This window comes from Equus przewalskii, chromosome 17 (assembly GCF_037783145.1).
Source record: "Equus przewalskii isolate Varuska chromosome 17, EquPr2, whole genome shotgun sequence".
NCBI lineage: Eukaryota > Metazoa > Chordata > Mammalia > Perissodactyla > Equidae > Equus > Equus przewalskii.
Genome location: NC_091847.1, coordinates 74907951 through 74928076, shown reverse-complemented (window position 1 = coordinate 74928076; position 20126 = coordinate 74907951). Strand labels below are relative to the sequence as shown.

Sequence of the window (20126 nt, the reverse complement as noted above, 5' to 3'; positions counted from 1 at the left end):
CCATATCCACTCTATCATCAGTCATGCTGGCCCAGCTTTCACCACACAGCCATATGGATCACTTACCACTATTTATACCACTACCACTCTGATCCAGGTGCCATTCTCTCTCATGTATGTCATTTGCTACAGCAACCTAAATGGTGTCCCTGCTCCCATCTTCTCCCCTAGTATCTATTCTCAACCCAATAACCAAAATGATGCTTTTAAAACTTAAGTAAATTCATGTCACTCCTCTGTTAAAAACCCTCCAGTGGTTTTCCAGCTCACTCAAGAGTAGAGTCATAATCCTTACAACGGCCTAGAAGGTACTACACAATTTGACACTCTCTCCTTCCCCAGTTCTTATCAGTACCTCTCTGACCTCTTCACTACTCTTCCTTCTCCTCACTAAGCTCCAGCCACCCTTTCCACCTCGGGATGCTCCCACTGCAGAACCTCTGTATTCCTTTTTTTCTTTTGTACCAACTCTTCCTTCAAATAACCACTGGCTTTGCTCACTGCCTTCAAGTCTTTGCTCAAATGCCACTTTCCTAGTGGGCCTTCCCAGACCAAACTATTTAAAATTGCACACCTGACATCATTTCACTTGCTATTTTATTTTTTGACATTGACTTATCAATGTCTAACATAAAATTGCATAATTTCCTTATTTAATTTATTGTCTTTCTTCTCCTACTAAAATTTAAGTTCTGTGAGGGCACGGATTTTTGTCAAGTTTGTTTCCAGCTGTACCCTCAGTGCCCAGAAGAGTGCCTGGCACATAGCAGCTACTGAATAAACATGTGTTGAAGAAATGCCTAAGGATAAGTGAAAGAAATTTCAAGTAGTAAAAACTGCCCAATACTGGAATGAACCTCCTTTTCAAGTGTTGAACAAATGTTGTGAGATGTCAAGCAAATAACAGAAGGATGGTTTTAGAAGAAATTTCTGCAATGGGGAAGAAGTTGAACTAGGAACCTTCCAGTATTAAGGTTCAATGCTTCTTCTAAAAGCTTTGCCAAAAAGAAACTTTGATCTCCATCTATTCTATAGATAACAGAACACAGGCACACACAGAAACTCCATGCAACCTGTTGCATCTCACACACCTGAAAAAGATCCATAGAAATCTAGTCCATCTCCCAAAAAATCTTGTCAGGAAGATCAAATCTCATTTCACTAATTAGGAAATCCCAGCTGAACTGCCCTCCCCAATATGTTGGTTCTTAGTTCCCTTACTTAATAAATGACACCAACAATCACCCCCCAGATCTTCAAGTTAGAAGTCAGAAAGTCTTCCTTAACACTGCCCGGTTACCCTGCACATTAACAACCTCACCAAGTAAGGCTTTATGAGCCAAAGCCAGGCCCCTGGAGTACCATTCCAGTGTGACTTGCCATATAGAGATTGAGGTATTATAAACAGTGGTTGGGACTGTATAGGAGTCCCAGTTCCAACATTTCACAGCTATGTGATCGTAACATCTCTAAGTCTCAATTTCCAGACTTAAAAAATGATAGAAAATAAGGGCATCGCGTAGTAGGGACTAAATGAGCCAATGTATGTATAGTGCCTGGTACAGGCCCTGGCACATAGTCAACACTAATAAGGCCTATTTATTGGTATTCCGTAGCTCTTGTCCGGCCAGCATCTCGGCTATCTCTAAATCAGAAATAGTTCCACATCCAACTCTCCCGAATTGCACCCCTCATCTAGAAAAAGCATCGTCCCTATTCCCTAACGAAACCCTACTTGTACATCAAGACCCAGTTCAAGTTCTAAGTTCTTCCCAGGCTTCCATCACCCCTTCGCCTTCAGCCAGCCTCCCTTCTGGATGAGCGCTCCAAAGGCGAGGGCTCCCTCAAGAACGTGGGAAGGCAGTCTCTAAGGTTCATTCCGCAGGTACTTACTGAGCGCTCACAAGGAGCTAGATATCGCGGGTAAAAGCATGAAGCAGAGCAGTCACAAGACAGAGCTCCCTTCCTTCAAGGAGCTGACCTTCTAACTGGCGGCTCGCCCCCTCCCCCAGTCCCCAGCTGGGCGCTCAAATCTCAGCAACAAAAAGCAGCGACTTAGACCCGAACCAGGGACTGCCCCGGCGAGCCCTCAGCCGCGGACCCGGACACCGCAGGCGGAGAGTGGGCGGGGCCGCGGGCCGGCGGGGCTCGGCGGACCGGAGACCTGGGGCGGCAGCGCCCGGAGGTTCGGCCCGGGAGAGGCCCGCATCCCGCCAGACAGAGGGCGGCCACGCCCAACGTGACAGGTCACCGACTTACTGCTTTTTCAGCGTGGCGGAGACCAGCACCTGCTCCCGGAGCTCGGCGCCCGCGCCCAGGCTTGGGTTTAAACTCCTCAGCCGTTAGCGGTTGCCGCCTCAGCCAATCAGGTCCTGAGAAGGCGACGCAAAGGCGCGCGGGTAGAGGAAGTGGGAGCGGAAGGGGCGGGACCTCGCCGCGAGCGACAGGAGCGGGCGTGGCCAGGAGAGCCAGGGCGCCGTCCGCTGGGTGAAACGGCCCAGTTGTGGCTCCGAGCTGGCGCCGTGGTGCTGTCTCCTGATGCTTAGGTGAAAAAGGAAACTCTCCTTTGACGAAACTGCCTTTATCAGTCAGAGGTCTAAAAGCCTTGACAGCCACCTGAAGTCTGTTGGAAAGTTTTTGTTGTTTATGACGTTACTGTGAGAGGGCCCGCCCACATCTTATCATTTCTTCTGCATCTTTGCATTCTTTGCATGTTTGCATTATGATGCTGACACCATTATATAGTTTTCACTTAAAAGCTCTGCCCGCTTTTAACTTTCTGAGGGAAAAGCAGGAATGAAATTTGATTGAAAATTCTATCTCATCAATGTTTAGGTCTTGTACTAATGGTCTGTTTTAGCTTTATATAGAAGTATGACATTTTCCGTTATACACAACTACATAAAAAATATATATATAAACGTATATATATATATCATTCACTTTATGTTCCAACTCAGTTAGCTGAGTTTCCTTTCGCAAATGACTTTCATAATCTATACAAAGAATTTGGAGAAACAATACAGAGAATAAAATTTCCTCTTTGTATGCCATTAGACTGGAAATGAAAATAGCTCGTTACATTTAGGTTTTAATAGTTGATTATACAGTGATACAGTCAACTTCATATTCTTGTCGATGTTTTGTTCATTTGGGGACATTTGAGAATCACAACTTTCCATTTTACTTTAGAGAATCTAGACAAATGATGCAAAACATGATTTTGAGTTAAACCTTTTAGTCTAATATATTTCAAGATCGGTCTCCAAAGAGATCTGGCTATGTGAATCTTGTGTATGTAGAAAACTATTTACTGATTAGCCAGCTGCTAAAATTACAGTGCATGGTACAGTAAAAACTTCAGTGATACTGGTTTAGAATGTAATATACTGGTTATAGAAATTTCTGGTTATCTAGAGGTTAACTAGCACCATATATTGTTTACCAAGCCTGACACATTAAATGCTCAATATATATGTTTTTTCAATTGAACCATGTCATGACTCTGCCATTTAGTGGTTATTTAATCTTGGCCAAGTCACTCAATCTCTCTTAGCTTCTGTTTCCTCATTTGTAAAATGGATGTTAATAACAGCATCCAAAATATTTTTATGATGGTTTCCATAAACACACCCTTTCATTCAAGTACATTAATATTACTTTCTTCCTGATTCATTTTGTAGCTACAATTTCAAAACTAAAACAAATAGAAAAGGGAGACAGAATTCAGAGGTAGGAGAGATGTCAAAAAAATTTATCAAGACATGAATACCAACACCTCTTTTTAAAAAGCGCTGATTATCTTATCTCAGAGTATTTAAAGAACCAAGTGTTTTGTGAATTGTAAAATGTTTTTGACAATGTAAGTTCTCAACGTACATGACCATAAACCTAAAATGTATAATTAATTGAGCTGAATTTAACCTAATCTTAGCTTGCTTTCTGATCATTTGCCTCTTGGCATAATGCATAGAGGCAGGAACCTTGAATGAGGAGTGTGAAGATACAGTTAGTTGTGTCTTGAGCACACGTTAGCTGTGTGTTCTTTGTTACAAGCTCCTTATCTATAAAATAAACCAGTTAAATTAAATAAGCTCATGGTTCTATTGTGATTCTCTCCTGTGCATGGCGCTGATTTTGCTCCTCTCCCTCCATTTTCCTTTACTCTTACACTCAATTGGTTGCCCGATTTTCTTTACCTATGGGCAGATTCCAGTCAATTAACATTTGATTGTCCTGACCCACAGTACCCACACCAAAAAAAGGGGAAGAAGAGAGAAGGAGAAGAGGAAGTCTGATTTCCAAACAACAATAACAACAAAAATCCTCTTTAACATCTCAGCATTGCTAAAACAAAAATCATCCAAGAAAAACAATCTCTGGACAGGAGCCGAGTAGAAGACATACTGCAAATCAACAGACCAATAAAACAAAGTAGAAATAGTCTACTTACATTTTATTAATCCTTCTGATCTGATAATCTGTATCAGTCTGACAGGTTGAAAAGTGCCAAGAAAAACTAACCCAGGCTGATAGAAGCAGAAAAGGACCTTGGGTGATTTAAAGCATTTCTGGAGAGGATAGAGGTACGGGCTTGGAGAACAGGCAGGAACAAGGGGGCCTTCATAGCAGACAAGGACCCAGCCACACTCATGCTACCAGCACAGCCCATGAGGATGCCACTGATCTTGCACAGCCAGCAGTGGCCCTTCATACTAATGTGTATCAAGGCTGCCCCAGGGAATGAAAGAAGCCCAAGGCGTCCTGGCCTACATACCGATCTATATCATCCTCTGGGAAGCATAGGACATCCTGACCTGATTTAACCTATTCATATCCAAAGTTATACGACCACTCAACAACCAGACCCCACCAGCACTGATACCATTTTAACGACTTTTTTACATGATCTTTCCTGTATCTAGTAAAGAAATAGCTCACATACCTATACCTTGTAAATTTAGCTTTACCCTCAACCCATTGCAGCTCTTCACCACCCATGGGTCCTGTTCCCATGCTATTCTCGGAATAAAAGAGCAGGACTACCAGAACTTGACAGTCCAAGAAATCTTTCTTTCGACTCCTTGGCTCACCGAACCCACATCAATACTACTGCTGGGACTGCCACTGCGGCTTGCCTCTGGAAAAAGTGAGCATGACTGTGACGCAGTGCCCCCATCCCTGCTGTGTGGCCTCACTAGCTCCTGTTGCTAGGCCTGGGTTGGGTGTGTCTGGTTGGTCAAGCCTGGATCATAGCTACAAACTCTGGCTGCAAGGGAGTCCTGAACATTCAGCCTGTGTCTGGTTTTTTTAGCTTGTTACTGAGAGGCCATCTCTACCTCCCACCTAGGCCCAGGAAGGGCATTTTGAGCTAGGCAGACAAAAGAATCACAAAAGTTTGTTTCAGTATTTTAGGCTCCTTTGCTACAATCACTATTTCTATTTTCTTTAATGAGAAGACTTCTTGCTGTGCCTAGTGAGGGACAGGTAATAATTATAACAGCAGCAGACAACATTTATCCAGTGCTTTCCACGTCCTAGGCACTGTGTCGAGCCCTTTATGTGCCTTTTAATGATCCTATGTGGTAGATACTGTTATTTCCTTCTTATAGTTGAGCAAACTGAGGCACAGAAAATTTAAGTAACTTCTGCAAAGTTTTGTGAGTGGTACAGCTGGGATTTGAACCCAGATGGTCTGGCTGGGGCCTCTTTGAGACAGTGGAAGAAGTGGTTTGTCACGTGTCACTTCAGTTTCAAGGCATGGCATCTATCATGTGAATTGCCTGCCTAACAGTCTCTTCCTTTTCTTCAATTTACGTTTTTTGGGAGTCCCTTCCCAAAAGGGTCCAGTGGTAAAGATGGAGGAGGCAAATCCTCTTTCCTTGAGGGAGAAGACAGCCAAGCAAACAGTTCATTCCCATACACTGGGATAGGTAGAGGCTTGAGGTAATTCAAGACTGATTCTCTGGTAGGCAAGGGCAGCAAGTTATTTAACGGGGCACCGAGCCTTCTTGTCCCTGACCTGGGTCTGTGTACGAGTGGGGGGAGCCTTCCCTGCGGAGGGATAAAATAATCAGGGGCCTTGGTCTGCGTGTGTTTGGATGGATAACCTTCAGCAGTAGCTCTCTTTGCAGCTCTTTCACCTCCAATACACCAGTCCACAGGCTAGACTGTACTGAGAGACTGGAGTGGGGTCTACTTCCCACCCTCTGCCCTGTGCCTCCACAGAAAATTCCACAAAGGTTCAAGTATTTCTTTACTCAAGGCTTCCAGTCACAAAATCCAAACCATACAGACTGGGGGCTTGGGGAGCGCTTGAAGAGGCAGCTGTTGTGCTCCCTAGCTTTACTAAGGGACTTACATTTACATGCAACAGCCAGCAGTGCAGGGTCCTGCAGCCCACGTCTCCACAGTTCTCTCCAGGTGGGCTTTCCTCTGGCTCCTGCAGAGGTTTCCAAGATATCTTCGTCCGCACACTTCCTCATCATATATCCCTTCTCCCTTTTGATACTTACTGCAAACGCAAAGGAACAGCAGTTGTGGAAAATAATGAATCTGCTGTTTGAGGTCCCTTTGGGATATCTAGGTGGAGAAGTCCAGCAGGCACCCAGATATACAAACATGGAGCTCCAAAGAGATTCTGGATTTGGGACTCAGCAATGAAGGGTAACAGAAATCGCTAAAGCAGACTAAGTTATGGAGGGAAGTGTGTACAAGCGCAAGGAAGGTAGAAGGTAGAACTCTGGTGAACATCCATTAGGGAGGAAAGAGAGAAAAGGGCGGCAAGAGAGGCAGTGAGAGGTAGGAGGAGACAGAGCCCCAGGGAGGCCAGGGGAGGAGCTCATTTCAAAGAGGAACCTCCAGCTTTGTCTTACACAGTAGGAAGATGTGAGGGGGAACAACCTTGGGGGTTAACAGTTTGGAAGTCATTCACTTCATGGCAGAGAGAGTGCAGAGATGAGAGCAGATAATTCTTTGAGGATAAAAAGAGAAGTGACAATAGCTACAGGGGAATCCAGGGTGGAGGGAGGGTTTGTGTTCTTTTTATAGGCTAGAGGAAGGAGCTGGCAGAGAGAGAGTGGATGACATAGGAAAGATGTGGGTAGCGGTGGAGCAGAGTTCCATGGATCAGGAGGCTGGAAGGAGGGCTAAGCTGTGGTCTGAAGGATGGCCTCTTCTGAGGCAGGAAGAAGATATGAAAGACCAGATGGTGTAGACATAGATGAGTTTGAAACGAAAATGCTTTGTAAGCTTTTGAATTCATATAAATGTAGGAATATTATCTTTTTATTTAAAACATTTGCTTCCTTAAAAAAGAGCTATCTCCACATTTAAAAATTGCTGCTTTCATTTAATTCAGTAAAAACTGAGGTCAGAGACATTATTTAGATATGGACCAAAACTTCCTTATCTCCTGTAAACAGTTTCTGTAACAGAATGAAGGGAAATAGTTTTTACCTAAAACTCTCAGCTGTTCTTACATCAACCCCTACATAGAGTTAGGGCCTCTTAAAATACACTAAGTCATAGAAAGAAAGAAAAGCTCTGGTTTCAAACTGGGTTGCCTGCTGACTAAGCTCTCCAAAATCTGAGCAGGAAAAGATAAATAGACTAGATTGCAGATTCTTCCCAAAATAAAAATTTAGACAGTGAATATAAATAAACCCAAACAAATAGCCTCATCAAATCAATTTTTTCTCAGCCATGACAGGAACCTGTATTTAAATATTTATCATAACAGTTGGTTGAGAAAACTTTGCTATGTTCACCCTTAAAGCAAATATGAAGTACTTTTCTCAATAAAAGGACAACTAGTAATTTAAATTCACAAAATATCATGTATCTTCTCCATCATGTTAATTTTATTAAGATGGGTGACATAGGTGGTTTTCTTAACATCATATATGCTATTTTTTATGTATAAGTAATGAACTATATATAGTGGTAGAAATTATTTAGAAAAAAGATGAACAGCTAATAGATGCTAGGTCCTATGGGGTTACAACAATGGAAAGTTCATGCTGTCAAAGAATTTAGACACTGAGAGATCTGACATATACACTGATAATGATACAAGGTAGTCCACATTCATTGCCACGACAGTAGCAGAGGAAAGAGTGATTCCTATTTGGTTGTAGAGTCAGGAAGCCAACATAGAGAAGTTCATGTGAACGTGTGGTAGGCTGAACAAATGTCCCCTAAAGACATATTTGCTTCCTAATCCCTGGAACTTGCTAATATTACTTTATGTGACAAAAGCGTGGATATCACCTTATTTGGAAAAATGTCTTTGAAAATTTAAGTTAAGGATTTTGAGATGAGGAGTTTATCCTGGATTATCCATGCGAGCCCTAAGTATCATCATGAGTGTCCTTTAAGAGACAGGCAGAGGGAAATTTGACGTACAGACACACAGGAAGAGAAGACACCATGAAGATGGAGAAGAGAGAGATGCACTCACAAGCTCAGAAATGCCAACCATCACCAGAAGCTGCAAGAGGCAAGGAACGGATTCCCCCAGAGGCTGCAGAGGGAGTGCAGCCAAGCTGGCACCTCGATTTTGGACTTCTGACCACAAGAATTGTAAGAGAATACATTTCCATTGTTTCAAGCCACGCAGTCTGTGGGATTCTGTTCCAGTAGCTGCAGGAAACTAATGCAGGGGTCTTGAAGGATGAGTAGGTTTCCACCAAATGAGGACTGCAGTGTGTGGAGAGAGACATTTTATTTTGAGAGAAGGGCAGGACAAAGGCAATAAAAGGGAAAAAACGCACAAATTTTCTAATGAGTCGTTCAGTTCAGGTGCAATGTAAATGTAGAGGACTAGTTAGAAAAGGAGGGGTGTGAAGTTTTTTGGCGATAAGGATACAGGTAAGTTTTTGAGCAGAAAAGGGACATAATCAGGGCTATGCAGAATATATATATAAGCGTGCGGAAAGGCTTCTGGACTTGCTAGAACAATTTCCAGACACCCTATATAAACTCTACTTAGCCCTCCACGTAGAATTGTATTTACATTTTTTTACTTTTTATTTTGCAATAAATTATTTATGTTTTCATTTTGACAATTTCAGACTCTATAGACTCATTTAAACTGGAAAAGTCAGAAAGTCTTTTTTATGGTCTTTCCTGACCTTGGCTTTTTTTAAGAGTATAGGCAAACTAAATCACAATGCCCCTCTATTTGGGATTGTCTGATGTTTCCTCAGGATTAAATTCAAGTGTTCATTCTGGGCCAAAGTGCTATGGAAGTGATGTTGAGTTCTTCTTAGTACATCGTATCAGGAGCACATGATGGTGGTTTGTACTGTTACTGGTCACTTAGTTAAGGTGGTGTCTGCTAGGTTTCTCCACTGTAGATTTGCTATTATTTCCTTTATTTTTCATCTATCTATCCATCTATCTAGCTACCTATCTACCTACCTATCTATCTACCTATTTCAGTACGGAATCATAGATTCTTATTTTATTCAATAGATTATAATCTCTTACCTTCATAATTTTGAAGAGCAAATTGTCCCATATTTGGCCAGTGATAGTCCCTTTGAGATGATTCTGTGTCCTTTTGATAATCCTCATCATTGATTGAACACTTCCTTACTTTCTGGAACAGCAGGATATTTCTGGCTCATTTTGTACTTTCTCAGCCCCAGCCCTGGAGTCAGTCAATCAGCCATTTCACCAAAAAGCCTTGGTTCCTTTTACTGGAGAATGGGGAAGAACGGGTTCAGAAACCAAGATCTGCGTACTCAGTGTGCCCATTGCTGCTAGGGTGTCATTAATGCTAGGCTCTCTCAAGGCACAGAACTTGAAAATTTATGTACATTTATGTATACACACATGCATGTATACAAACATCTATATTTCTATCATCTACGTATGTATGTATCTGTCTGTCTATCCCTCTATCTATCTAATCTGTCCATCATCTGTCTATCTTAAAACTCATGCATTCACACTGACACTTCCAATTCCAGACGAAAACCACAAGGTTCATTCCAGCGTTTTCCTTTTCAATGTAACTACTTCTCCAACAACCAGAAATCTGGTTCCTATTATCTACAATATATTTACTTTCTGCTCAGTCCTAGCATACATAGGAAGTAACTGAAGAATTGCTAATCCACTCTATGAAAACTAACTAAAGTTGAATATTTGTTTGCTGTTCTTTCTTAAAATCTTTAGCTTAAGGGTAAGTAGCTAAATACTGTCATCTAAAGTTACTCTGATTCATTGATTTTCTCCTCTCTCTTCAGTGTGACTATGTTAGTCACTTGAATTATGGTTAGGTTTACTTATATCTCCTTGTATATAATTCTTGAATTTTTCCCTATCTTTATATGTATGTATGTTTATACTCATATATGTATTTTAGTATGTGAAACATTAATTTCAAAAGTCAGAATTTTATAAAGAGGTGTATTCAAAAGTGTCACTCCTCTCTTCCTTTCTTCTATCCCTTTCTCACTCCTAATTCCTTACTACCTGCGTTAGTTTCCTATTGCTGCTGTAACAAATTACCACAAACTTAGTAGTTTAAAACTATAGAAATTTATTCTCTGATAGTTCTAGAGGCCAGAAGTCGGAAATGAGTCTTATAAAATCGAGGTGTCAGCAGGGCCATGCTCCCTCTGGAGGCTGCAGGGGAGAGTCTGTTTCCTTGCCTTTTCCAGCATTGGGGCTGCATTCCTTACATCCCTGGACTCATGGCCCCTTCCTCCATTTTCAAAACCAGCTGCGTAGTATCTTCTGATTCTGCTTCCCTCTGTTTCCATCACATGGCCTTCTCTTCTGCCTGTAGTCAAAGTCCCTCTGCCTGCCTCTTATACGCATACTTGTCATTACATTTAGGACCCACTCTGATAATCCTAGGTAATCTCTCTATCTCAAGATACTTAATTTAATGACATCTACAAAGATCCTCCTTCTATATAAGGTAACATTCACAAGTTCCAGAGATTAAGACCTAGATATTTTTGGTGGCCATTATTCAGCCACCTATACCATCCAATTCCCACTTAACTGCTATAGGTAACTAATCTTAATAGTTTCTTGTTTATGTTTCTAATTACACAAATGATTAGATACATGTATATTTTCTCATTTTCCATTCTTAAAGTGGCATACTATAAAAACTCTTGCATTTTGTCATTTTTCTCTTAAAAAAATAATCCTGGAAATCACTCTATGTTAGTTCATAGAAAATGACTCATTCTTTTTCACAGCTTCATAGTACTCCATTGCATGGATGTACCACAGTTTATTCACACACCTTCCTGTATATAGGAATTTAGAGGGTTTTTTTTTTTGATATTTTGCAATTACAAATGATACTATAATGACTAACTTTGTGCATAGGAGTTTCATCCTGTTGGAGGTGTATCATCAGGGTAGATTAGTTTGCATTTCACTTAAAATAAGTGGGTTTGAATATCTTTTCATATTTTTGAGAAATATGTGTATTTATATGTTTGTGTGTGTGTGTAAATTGTCTCCTAATTAGTAATTTGTCTCTTGTATTTGTTTGGGGTTTTTTTTGTGAGGAAGATTGTCACTGAGCTAACCTCTGTTGCCAATCACCCTCTTTTTGCTTGAGGAAGACTGTCGCTGAGCTAACATCTGTGCCAGTCTTCCTCTATTTTGTATGTGGGATGCCACCACAGTATGGCTTGAAGAGCCATGTGTAGGTACGTGCCCAGGATCCGAACTGGCGAACCCCAGGCTGCCAAAGCAGAGTGCACGAACTTAACCACTACACCACCGGGCTGGCTGAGCCCTATTTGTTTATTTTTTATTGTTCAAAAGTTTTTTTAAACATAGTCAAATTTGTCAGTTTTATTTTTTATTGCATCTGAATTTTGAGTCATAGTTAGAAAGCCTTTTCCTACATCCAGGTTATAGAGAAAATCATACATGGTTTCTTCCAGTACTTACATGGTTTCATCTTTGACGTTTATATCCCTGGTCCATTTGGAGTTTATTCTTGATTATAGTCTGTGATGTGATTCTAATTTTATCTTTCTTCAAATAGCAAACCAGTTGTCCCACCAATATTTACTAAAATGTCTATCTTTTCCCAAGTGATTTTAGATATCATATTTATTGCATACTAAATTTCCATATGTGTTTGGATCTATTTCTGGGACTTTCTATTTTATCCCACTGGTCTATTTATCTATTCATGCACCAGTGCCATGAGTAGATAAACAAACCAGATTTATAGCATATTTTAACGACTGATAGGGCTAGTCGCTTCTCATAAACTTTTCTTTTTCAGCGTTTTCCTGGCTATGTTTACATGCTTATTTTTCCATATGAATTTTAATATCAACTTGTCCGGTTCCATAAACATCTTGGTATTTTTATTAGTATTTGTTAAATATATAAATTAACTAAGAGAAAATGTATCTTTATAACATTATGGAATGCCTTCCCATTTGTTCAAGTCCATTTTTGTATCTTTCAGCAGTACTTTAAAGTTTTCTCACATAAGTTTGCCCATTTCTTGATAATTTCATGCTGAAACATTTTATTTTCTTTGTTACTATTACAATAGTAATATTTAAGGATATAAAGTAAATATGTCCATAAGATCTACTTATTGATTATGCTGTTTACGTCTATATTTGTTTTCCTTATTTTTCGTTTACTTGGTCTGTTTGTCCTGAAAGTGGCATATTGAAGTTTCTTACTACTAGTGTATTTCTGTCAATGTTTCTTTGCATGTTCTATGATTTTTGCTTTATAACTGTGTTGCTGAGTTGTTTGGTAAATAGATTCGTAACTGTTATAATATAATACAATAATTCATTCATTCAACTGTTAAAATATAATTCATTGTGAATAGTGGCATTAAAACATGTCCTTCTTTGTCTCATTTAATGCATTTTGGTTTAAATGCTACTTTGACAGTCAGGATCACAACCTCTGCTTTCTCATCATTTCCAGCTGCCTGGTACAATGTTGCCCATTCCTTTAGTTTTTGACTTTCTGAATCACTTTGATTTAGGCATGTCTCTTATTTTCAGCAGCTTTCTTTGTGAGTCAAATTGAAAATCTTTTTCTTCTAACATATAAATTAAACCTATTCATATTTATTGATATGACATATGTTTAGATCCATGGTCACAGTATTTTATTTTAAAGTTATTTTATTTAATAATGACATTAATATTATTATAATCCCTATGTTTCTTTTTGTATATGGTGCATTTTCTTTGCTCTTTTAATTTTTAAAACTTATTTTTGTATTTAGGAAAGTTTGTAGTGTTATTCTAGTGGTTATCTTTGTATTTGTACTTTTTGTAAAGCCCTTAGTTCTCTCTTCCTTACTTAATCATTTATTATCTGATTTGTCAGTTTTAATATTATCCTTTACCCCCATCTATTGCCTGTGTCACAATCAATGGATGTATTCTGCCTTCCTCTTTCTCTTTCCCTTCTCCCATTTTTACCTGCATTATTTCTACTTTATTAGAACCTAATACACATTACATATAACATCATTGTTTGAGCTTTGTTCACATCTCTGTTTAGTTTTAGTTTTATAGTTTATAATAAATATAAAGTATTATATTTATTAAATATAATAAATGATCACTATCAGTCCTTTTGATGAAGTTTTGCCACTTGACTGAATGGAAATCATCTTTTCAAAGATTCTTCAAGAAGTGTTCATGTATACAAAATTCCCTGAATTTTTCATGTTTAAAACTCATTTTCTCTTGCCATGATACTTGAAAGACAGATTGACTGAATATCATCAATTCACACTTTTTCTCGAGTTTTTAAAAAATGCTATTCCATTGTTGCCTTTCTTGTATGTAGTTTTAAGCAGGCTGGTGCTAGGTTAATTCTTTCATCCTTGTAATTTCTTGATCATTTCTAGCTTGGATGCTTGGGTATTTTTTCTTAACTTTGAGGATAAAGAAGTCCAATAGTTTTACTTGCATATGTCTTGGAGTTGATAATTCTGGTTTAATTTCATTATGTAATTGATGAATCCTTTCAGTATTTGGATTTATATCTTCTTTCATATTCTGAAAATATTTGGATCATAGTTTTAAATATTAGTTCTGTTCTGTTGTTTTGTTTATCTTCTTTATGGACTATCATTGTTTATATGTTGTTTCTTCTTTATCTTTCATTTCAGCCACTTTTTGTTGACCCTAACTACTTTTAATTTTGTATCTTATTTTCATTATCTTGTTTATTTTCCTGCCCTTTTCCAAAGCCACTTATTAAATTTTCACTTGATTTTATTTTCAATAAATCAGAACCTTTACATTTTATTCTTCATTTCTGTGATAATTTTTGTCTTTTTCTCCTATTACTTTCCTAGATTCAATTCATTTTCTTTTCATTTCTTCCTGGGGTTTTTTTTTCCATTTCTATCTTTTAGTTTTTGAATTTCTGGTTGAAGGTGGTTTTTCATATCCCCAAGTGCTTCTTTGTGAATATTTAGTTGACTTTGGAGTTTATGTTGTAGTTTTCTTCTTCTTTGTGCCTTTTTTTTTTTTTTTTATCAGTTGGGATTGGTACTTTTTATCAGCTGAAGCGGTCTTGTTTTCTGTTTCTTATAACAGTTTTGTTTATATTTACTCTGTTTTCATCTGCGCATTTCAAAGATTTCGGATGGTTTACAAAATTTCAAGTTCACTCTTCTGCAGAGACATACAATTTTTTAATGGACGGATCTTGTGTGTGTGTGTGTAATATGGGCTAAAGATTGCAGATTTTCACAGCTTTGGCTCTCTTTTTCCTTACTTCACCCTAAAATGTCCTTTTGTTTCTTTTTCTCTTCACCAAGCTCCAAAGAGTGCCTCTCTATTTTTTTACCTTCTATACCTCCAGAAGCAATGGTTTTCACACACTATCCCCTTGAATCACGTGCATTTAAAATTTGTTTTAATATATAGTAAGTGTTCTTAGCTACCAGGATTCTTCACCAATATTTTAGCACAAAAGTGGACTTTCTCTTTTTTGTGGTTATCTTAGATCAATCATAGTCTTGCCAACAGCTCTCCTCTCTTCCATGCATTTTCTCCAGACCATTCTTTATCTCCGTGCAAGTTTGTGGCAGAAGCATGGGACATAGTTTCCTGAGATTTGGTGTTTATTTTTCTATTCACAGATAATTTGAAGTTTGGCATTCTCTTTTAGTTATGCAGAGGGCATGGGGTTCATGTAGTTTTCTTTGTTTTTTTTATTGTTCTGTATTTGGTGTTTTGGAGAATGAGTTGGGAGATTTAGATTTATACAGCTGTGGCTAATATCATCTTGGCTACTCAGAAATTCTACCCCTACTGTTATTTTGATGGAAGTGCGCACTCTGCACTAGGCATTTCAAAAAGAAAAATGTTGTAATTCATCTAAGTTTTGTGAATAAAGGAGTAACCAGACCCCTCTTGTCCTTCTTATACCTTGTCCTGGGTTGGAGGGAGGGGGTTGTTTATGATTTGAGAATCTTTCCCCAAAGGACAGACATGAGTCAGCTGAACCTGATCAGGTCTGTGACTCAGACTCTGATTTATATGGTGCTTCCTCTCTCCCTTCCCCTCAAGCTCCTATACCTCAGAGCTAGGATTATCCTTCACTTCCGGGAGAATGGGTAGGAAGAGAATAATCATCCAAGGGCTTTCCTGATGCTTGGGCTCCTCATAAGACCTGCCCTTCTACTACCATACAATTGGGAGCAGCCAGAGGGTGGGGTCACCCCAATGCTATTGAGCTAAATATCTGGGTTTTGGCTTGAACTTTGCACTAACATGCCATTGGGACTGTTCTCATCATGGCTCAGATTCCTGTTTACCTTAAATCACCTTGTCAGTTCCAACCCCTTAAGTTTTCCCCTGTCAAGTGGGCTCCCATTCCCATACTGCTAGTATGTCCACTACTCTGAGCCAATACTCCCCCTTCCTGTTCCTCTGAAACATTTCCACTGAGCCTTTTAAAATTCCCTTCTTTAATGTGCCTATGTTTTTTTGTTTTTTACTGAAACTTGTCTCTTCCTAGAGGACCTGCTTCCTCTGTAGCCCTCTCAGTAGTGACTGCTTTTCCTTCCACTCCCCACATATGTCAGGGCCAGGAGGTGGGATTGGGGTCTTCTTTTCTCCCATTATTGCTAACAAACAATTTTTCCTCCTTCCTTTTTCTAAACCCTAGCTAATCTGAATTATATGCCATCTGGATATAGTAGCTTTCTTTTTCTCCTCAATGTAGTCTTCTGAGGCTCTTCTGATCACCCATTATTGATGACATTAGCTTCTGTTCCATCATCTTCCTCTCTACATCTACTCCACTCTTGTTGACATTGCTATTTATAGGGAAACTCATCTAATAATAATTATTCCTTAAACTTCTTACCTCCACCAACCTTTCTTCCACCTCAGCTCAGACCAGAACCTTGGCATTACGGTCACTGAAATCTTGAATTCAAGTATGATGTTCTCTGACTACTGCCTCCAATCCTTCCAGCTCACTTACTCTGGTACTCCTGTTTAAGTAATTCCTCAACTACACTGAGAACTCCAATCTGTTAACCTCACTATGTTTTTTATATCCATCACCACCTTCATATAGTTATTTCCCTTCTTACCCAGTTTAGAGTCCGTGGTCCATCATGGGAATCAATCACTTACAAACGTCCTCAACTGCCTCACTCTTCTCTCCTTGCGTTATATTATTTGGCTAAATCTCAGTCCAGCTGAGCCCAATTCTCCACTTTCTCAGCACCTACACTGAAGCTGTTGAATGTTGCTGGCTGAAAGTCACATAACTGGGATGACTAGTTTGTCATCTATGTTACAATGGTTATAATCTTCAAATAGGCTATCATTCCTTCCTGGCAACCCTACCAGGTTTCTAGAGAAAGTTCGCTTTTTCAATTTTCTCAAGATAAATAATTCATACATTATCCTCCTTCCTCAAACCTCTTCTACCCTTCATGACTCTCAGCCTCTGGCCTTGCTTTAGACTTAATGGAGAAAGTAGAAGCCATTAAATCAGAATGTCCTTATTTTCCCACTGTGAAATCTACCAATTTAACTGAACTTAAATCTCTCTTCTCTGTTTTACTTCTTCCCCTTGCTCTTGTCAAACAGAAATTGACCCCCTCGGGCTCTGGCTCCAGCACCCTTTTGACTTCTCAAGTATTTCATTCCTTCACTTGTCCCCTCTGTCTCCTGCATCACCTGTCTCTTCCTATCTATTAAATGATTTCTATCAGCATAACCTGCTCTAGTGACTCGCATCCTAAAACTCCTTTCCTTGACCCCGTATCCCATCTCAACTACAGCCCCGCTTCTCTCCTTCTCTTTGCAATGTCTTCTCTACAGAGTTATATCCAGTCTGCCATCTCACATTCACTCTTCAACCCATTTTCTTCTGGGCTTGCATCCTCATCATAGCATTGATTCTGCTCTTGTCAAGGTCACAAAGAACTCCTATATTACCAAATATAGTAGACTCTTGATCTCGTGGCGGTGTTTGACATAAATGACACTTTCCTCTCTTGGTTTTTGTAGCTCCATATTCTCCTCCCCTCTGACTCTTCCTTTGAAGCCTGAACTCTAAGTATTGGAGTCAGTACTCCATCCTATTTCTTCTTATTTACCTGCCTTTTGCATAAGTGATTTCATCCAGTCCCATGGCTTTCAATGCTGATACCTTCCAAATTCACACCTTCAGCAGAGTATTTCACTCCTATGCTCTAGATTCATTCAATTGTTATTTGATCTCTATATTTGGATGGCTGTTAAACATCTCAATCTTAATAGACCAAATATAGCACCTGATCTCTCCCATAATTCACCATTTCAGTAAATGGCACCATCATCCAGTTATTCAAGCCAACAATTTAGAGGTAATCCTGCGTTTTTCTCTTTCCCTTATTTCCAATATGTGGCAGCCATGAAAGTGCACCTCTCAGAGCTCTGCTTTCAGAGAGCATTACTGAGTGACGGCCCCAGCTGCTGTGCTCTGAAGTCTATCACCAGGGTCTGGCCTGCACTTCCCACCGATGGCTCCCCATCAGTGACTGAGCGTGGCAGGGATACTAAGGTAGACCCATTCCTGGGAGACACAGGACTCCTCTTCTGGGAGACATCGGCCTGAAAACTTTCCATTGGCTTTCCTGAAACTTCCTTAGAACTGTCTCATTTCTACAACTTTTCCTTTCCTGTCCTCCACGGGAGCTGAATCTGCAGCCAGTCTAGAAGCTCTCCCAGTCCCCTCCAGATCTCGCCCTGTTTTTTCCTCACATGTGTATCTCCCCCAATAAATCTTGTGCATGTCTAATCTGATCTTACTGTTGCTTTTCAGAGAGCCTGAACTAATACATCTTAGTTGATCTGTGAGCAAATTTTCTGTCGTTTCTATTTCCTAAATATTTCTTGCATCCACCCACTTCTCTCTATTGCCATCACCTCAAGTAGAAGCTATGCCATTTGTCTCCTGGATCACTGCAACAGCCAGGTACTTTCATTTTATGTCCTCCAGTCCATTCTCATCACAGTAGCCAGAGTGATTTTTTAATAGTAAATTAATCATGCTACCTCCCAGCTTAAAACCTTTCAATGGCTTCCCATTATGCTTAGAGTAAAATTTAAACTCCTATTGTGGCTGCAAGATGCTTTAAAAGCTAGCTGCTGCCTCTCTTTTCAACTTCATCTTATATCACCTTCCCTCTGTCCCCAGGCTCACCAGGTGCAGGCACACCTGTGTCCTTTCTCTTCCTACAAATTGTTCAGCCCTTTCCCGCCTCAGGGCCTTTCGGCTTGGTCTCCCTTCTTCCTAAAATACTCCTCGCCATCTCTTCAGAGGGTGGGCTCATTCTCATCCATAGCGCTCAACGTAGTGTCCCCTCACCAGTGAGGCCTTCTTCACTGAAGCCATCATCTCCACCCTACGTTATCCCGACTATTTCCTCCCAGGTAGTTATCATTCTCTGTTAAGTCTTTTGCTTACCATCTGCTTCTCTCACTTGAACAGAGTAGGCAAATTATGGCCCATGGCCCACCAATTGTTTTGTATGGCCCACAATCTAAGACTGGTTTTTACGTATTTAAGTGTTTGAAAAAAATTTTTGAAAAGAATATTTCACAACACATGAAAATTATGTAAAATTCAAATTTCAGTGTTGGAATAATATGGAATAATAATATATATAATAAAGTTGGGATATAGTCACTCATTTGTTTACGTATTATCTACGGCTGCTTTAACACTACAACAGCAGAGTTGAGCAGTTGTGTATGGCCCACAAAACCTATAATATTTACAGAAAAAGTTTTCTGACTGTTGCACTAGAATGTAAGTGCCATGGATGAGGGACATCGATGACCTCGTTCAGTCTTCACTTCTAGTGCCTGGTCCACAGCTAGTGCTCAGTAACTACAGGTTGAACCAATCTTCCCTCTCTCCCGGGACTTTGAATATATGAGGGGGTAGGAAGGCTTACCTCTCATTAGCTTATTCCCTTCTAAGACTCAGTCAGAGGAATTGGGAACCAATTATTACCGATTCTGGGAAAGTACCCCGAAAACAGGACTGTGTTTTATTCATCGTGAAATACCTAGCAAAGTCTTTGCACAAGGTAGGGTGGAGATGGAAACCCAAAGAACTCTTTTGGGGTTATTATTAGGGGGAATTTAAATAGCCTGTGCAAAGGACTTAGCAGAATGTTAGGCGTACAGAAGTGTTCAATAAATGTTTGCTTCTGCCTCAATTTTCCTTGCTGTAATGAGAATAAAAATACAGGGTCGTCACACAGACTAAATTAAACAAGAATGCTCTGTGTGGAACAGCTTTGTCAACCACAAACACTACCCGAATGAACTTATCCCAGTGCACTGAGCAGGCCAGTTTGGAGGGAAGGGCCCTCACCTGGGGGCGAGAAGACCTAACTCACGCTAACTCTTGTCACTTATTAATCGACTCTGGACAATCTGTTTCTTTCTTCTTGTGTAAAAGCGGCCTGTGAACGGACAAGACCGTTCCTCGGGGGATCCAGCCCACGTCTCTCTGCCAGGCCTTTCCTTTTCCTGCAGGATACAAAGACCCCCAGCTCGGGTTGTCCTCCCCGCGCAGGCGGCGGCGGCCGGCGGGGCGGGGCCTGTCCGGGGGCG

At 40.1% G+C, this 20126-nt stretch overlaps 1 protein-coding gene across 11 annotated transcripts in view; it reads right to left on the bottom strand.

Annotated features, from left to right (window-relative positions):
• The window catches only part of SGO2 (shugoshin 2), a 36770-nt gene extending 34119 nt beyond the window's left edge, over positions 1-2651 (bottom strand). For 2 of the 11 annotated variants that reach the window (XM_008508008.2, XM_070580558.1), the window contains exon 1: positions 2260-2651. In XM_008508008.2, coding sequence (XP_008506230.2) covers position 2260 — 1 coding nt within the window. In that variant the 5' untranslated portion in view covers positions 2261-2651. Of the gene's footprint in view, positions 1-1893 lie in introns of all 11 variants that reach the window. The other 9 variants (XM_070580561.1, XM_070580565.1, XM_008508011.2 and 6 more) reach the window with 8 other exon arrangements.
• Positions 2652-20126: the final 17475 nt, after the last annotated feature.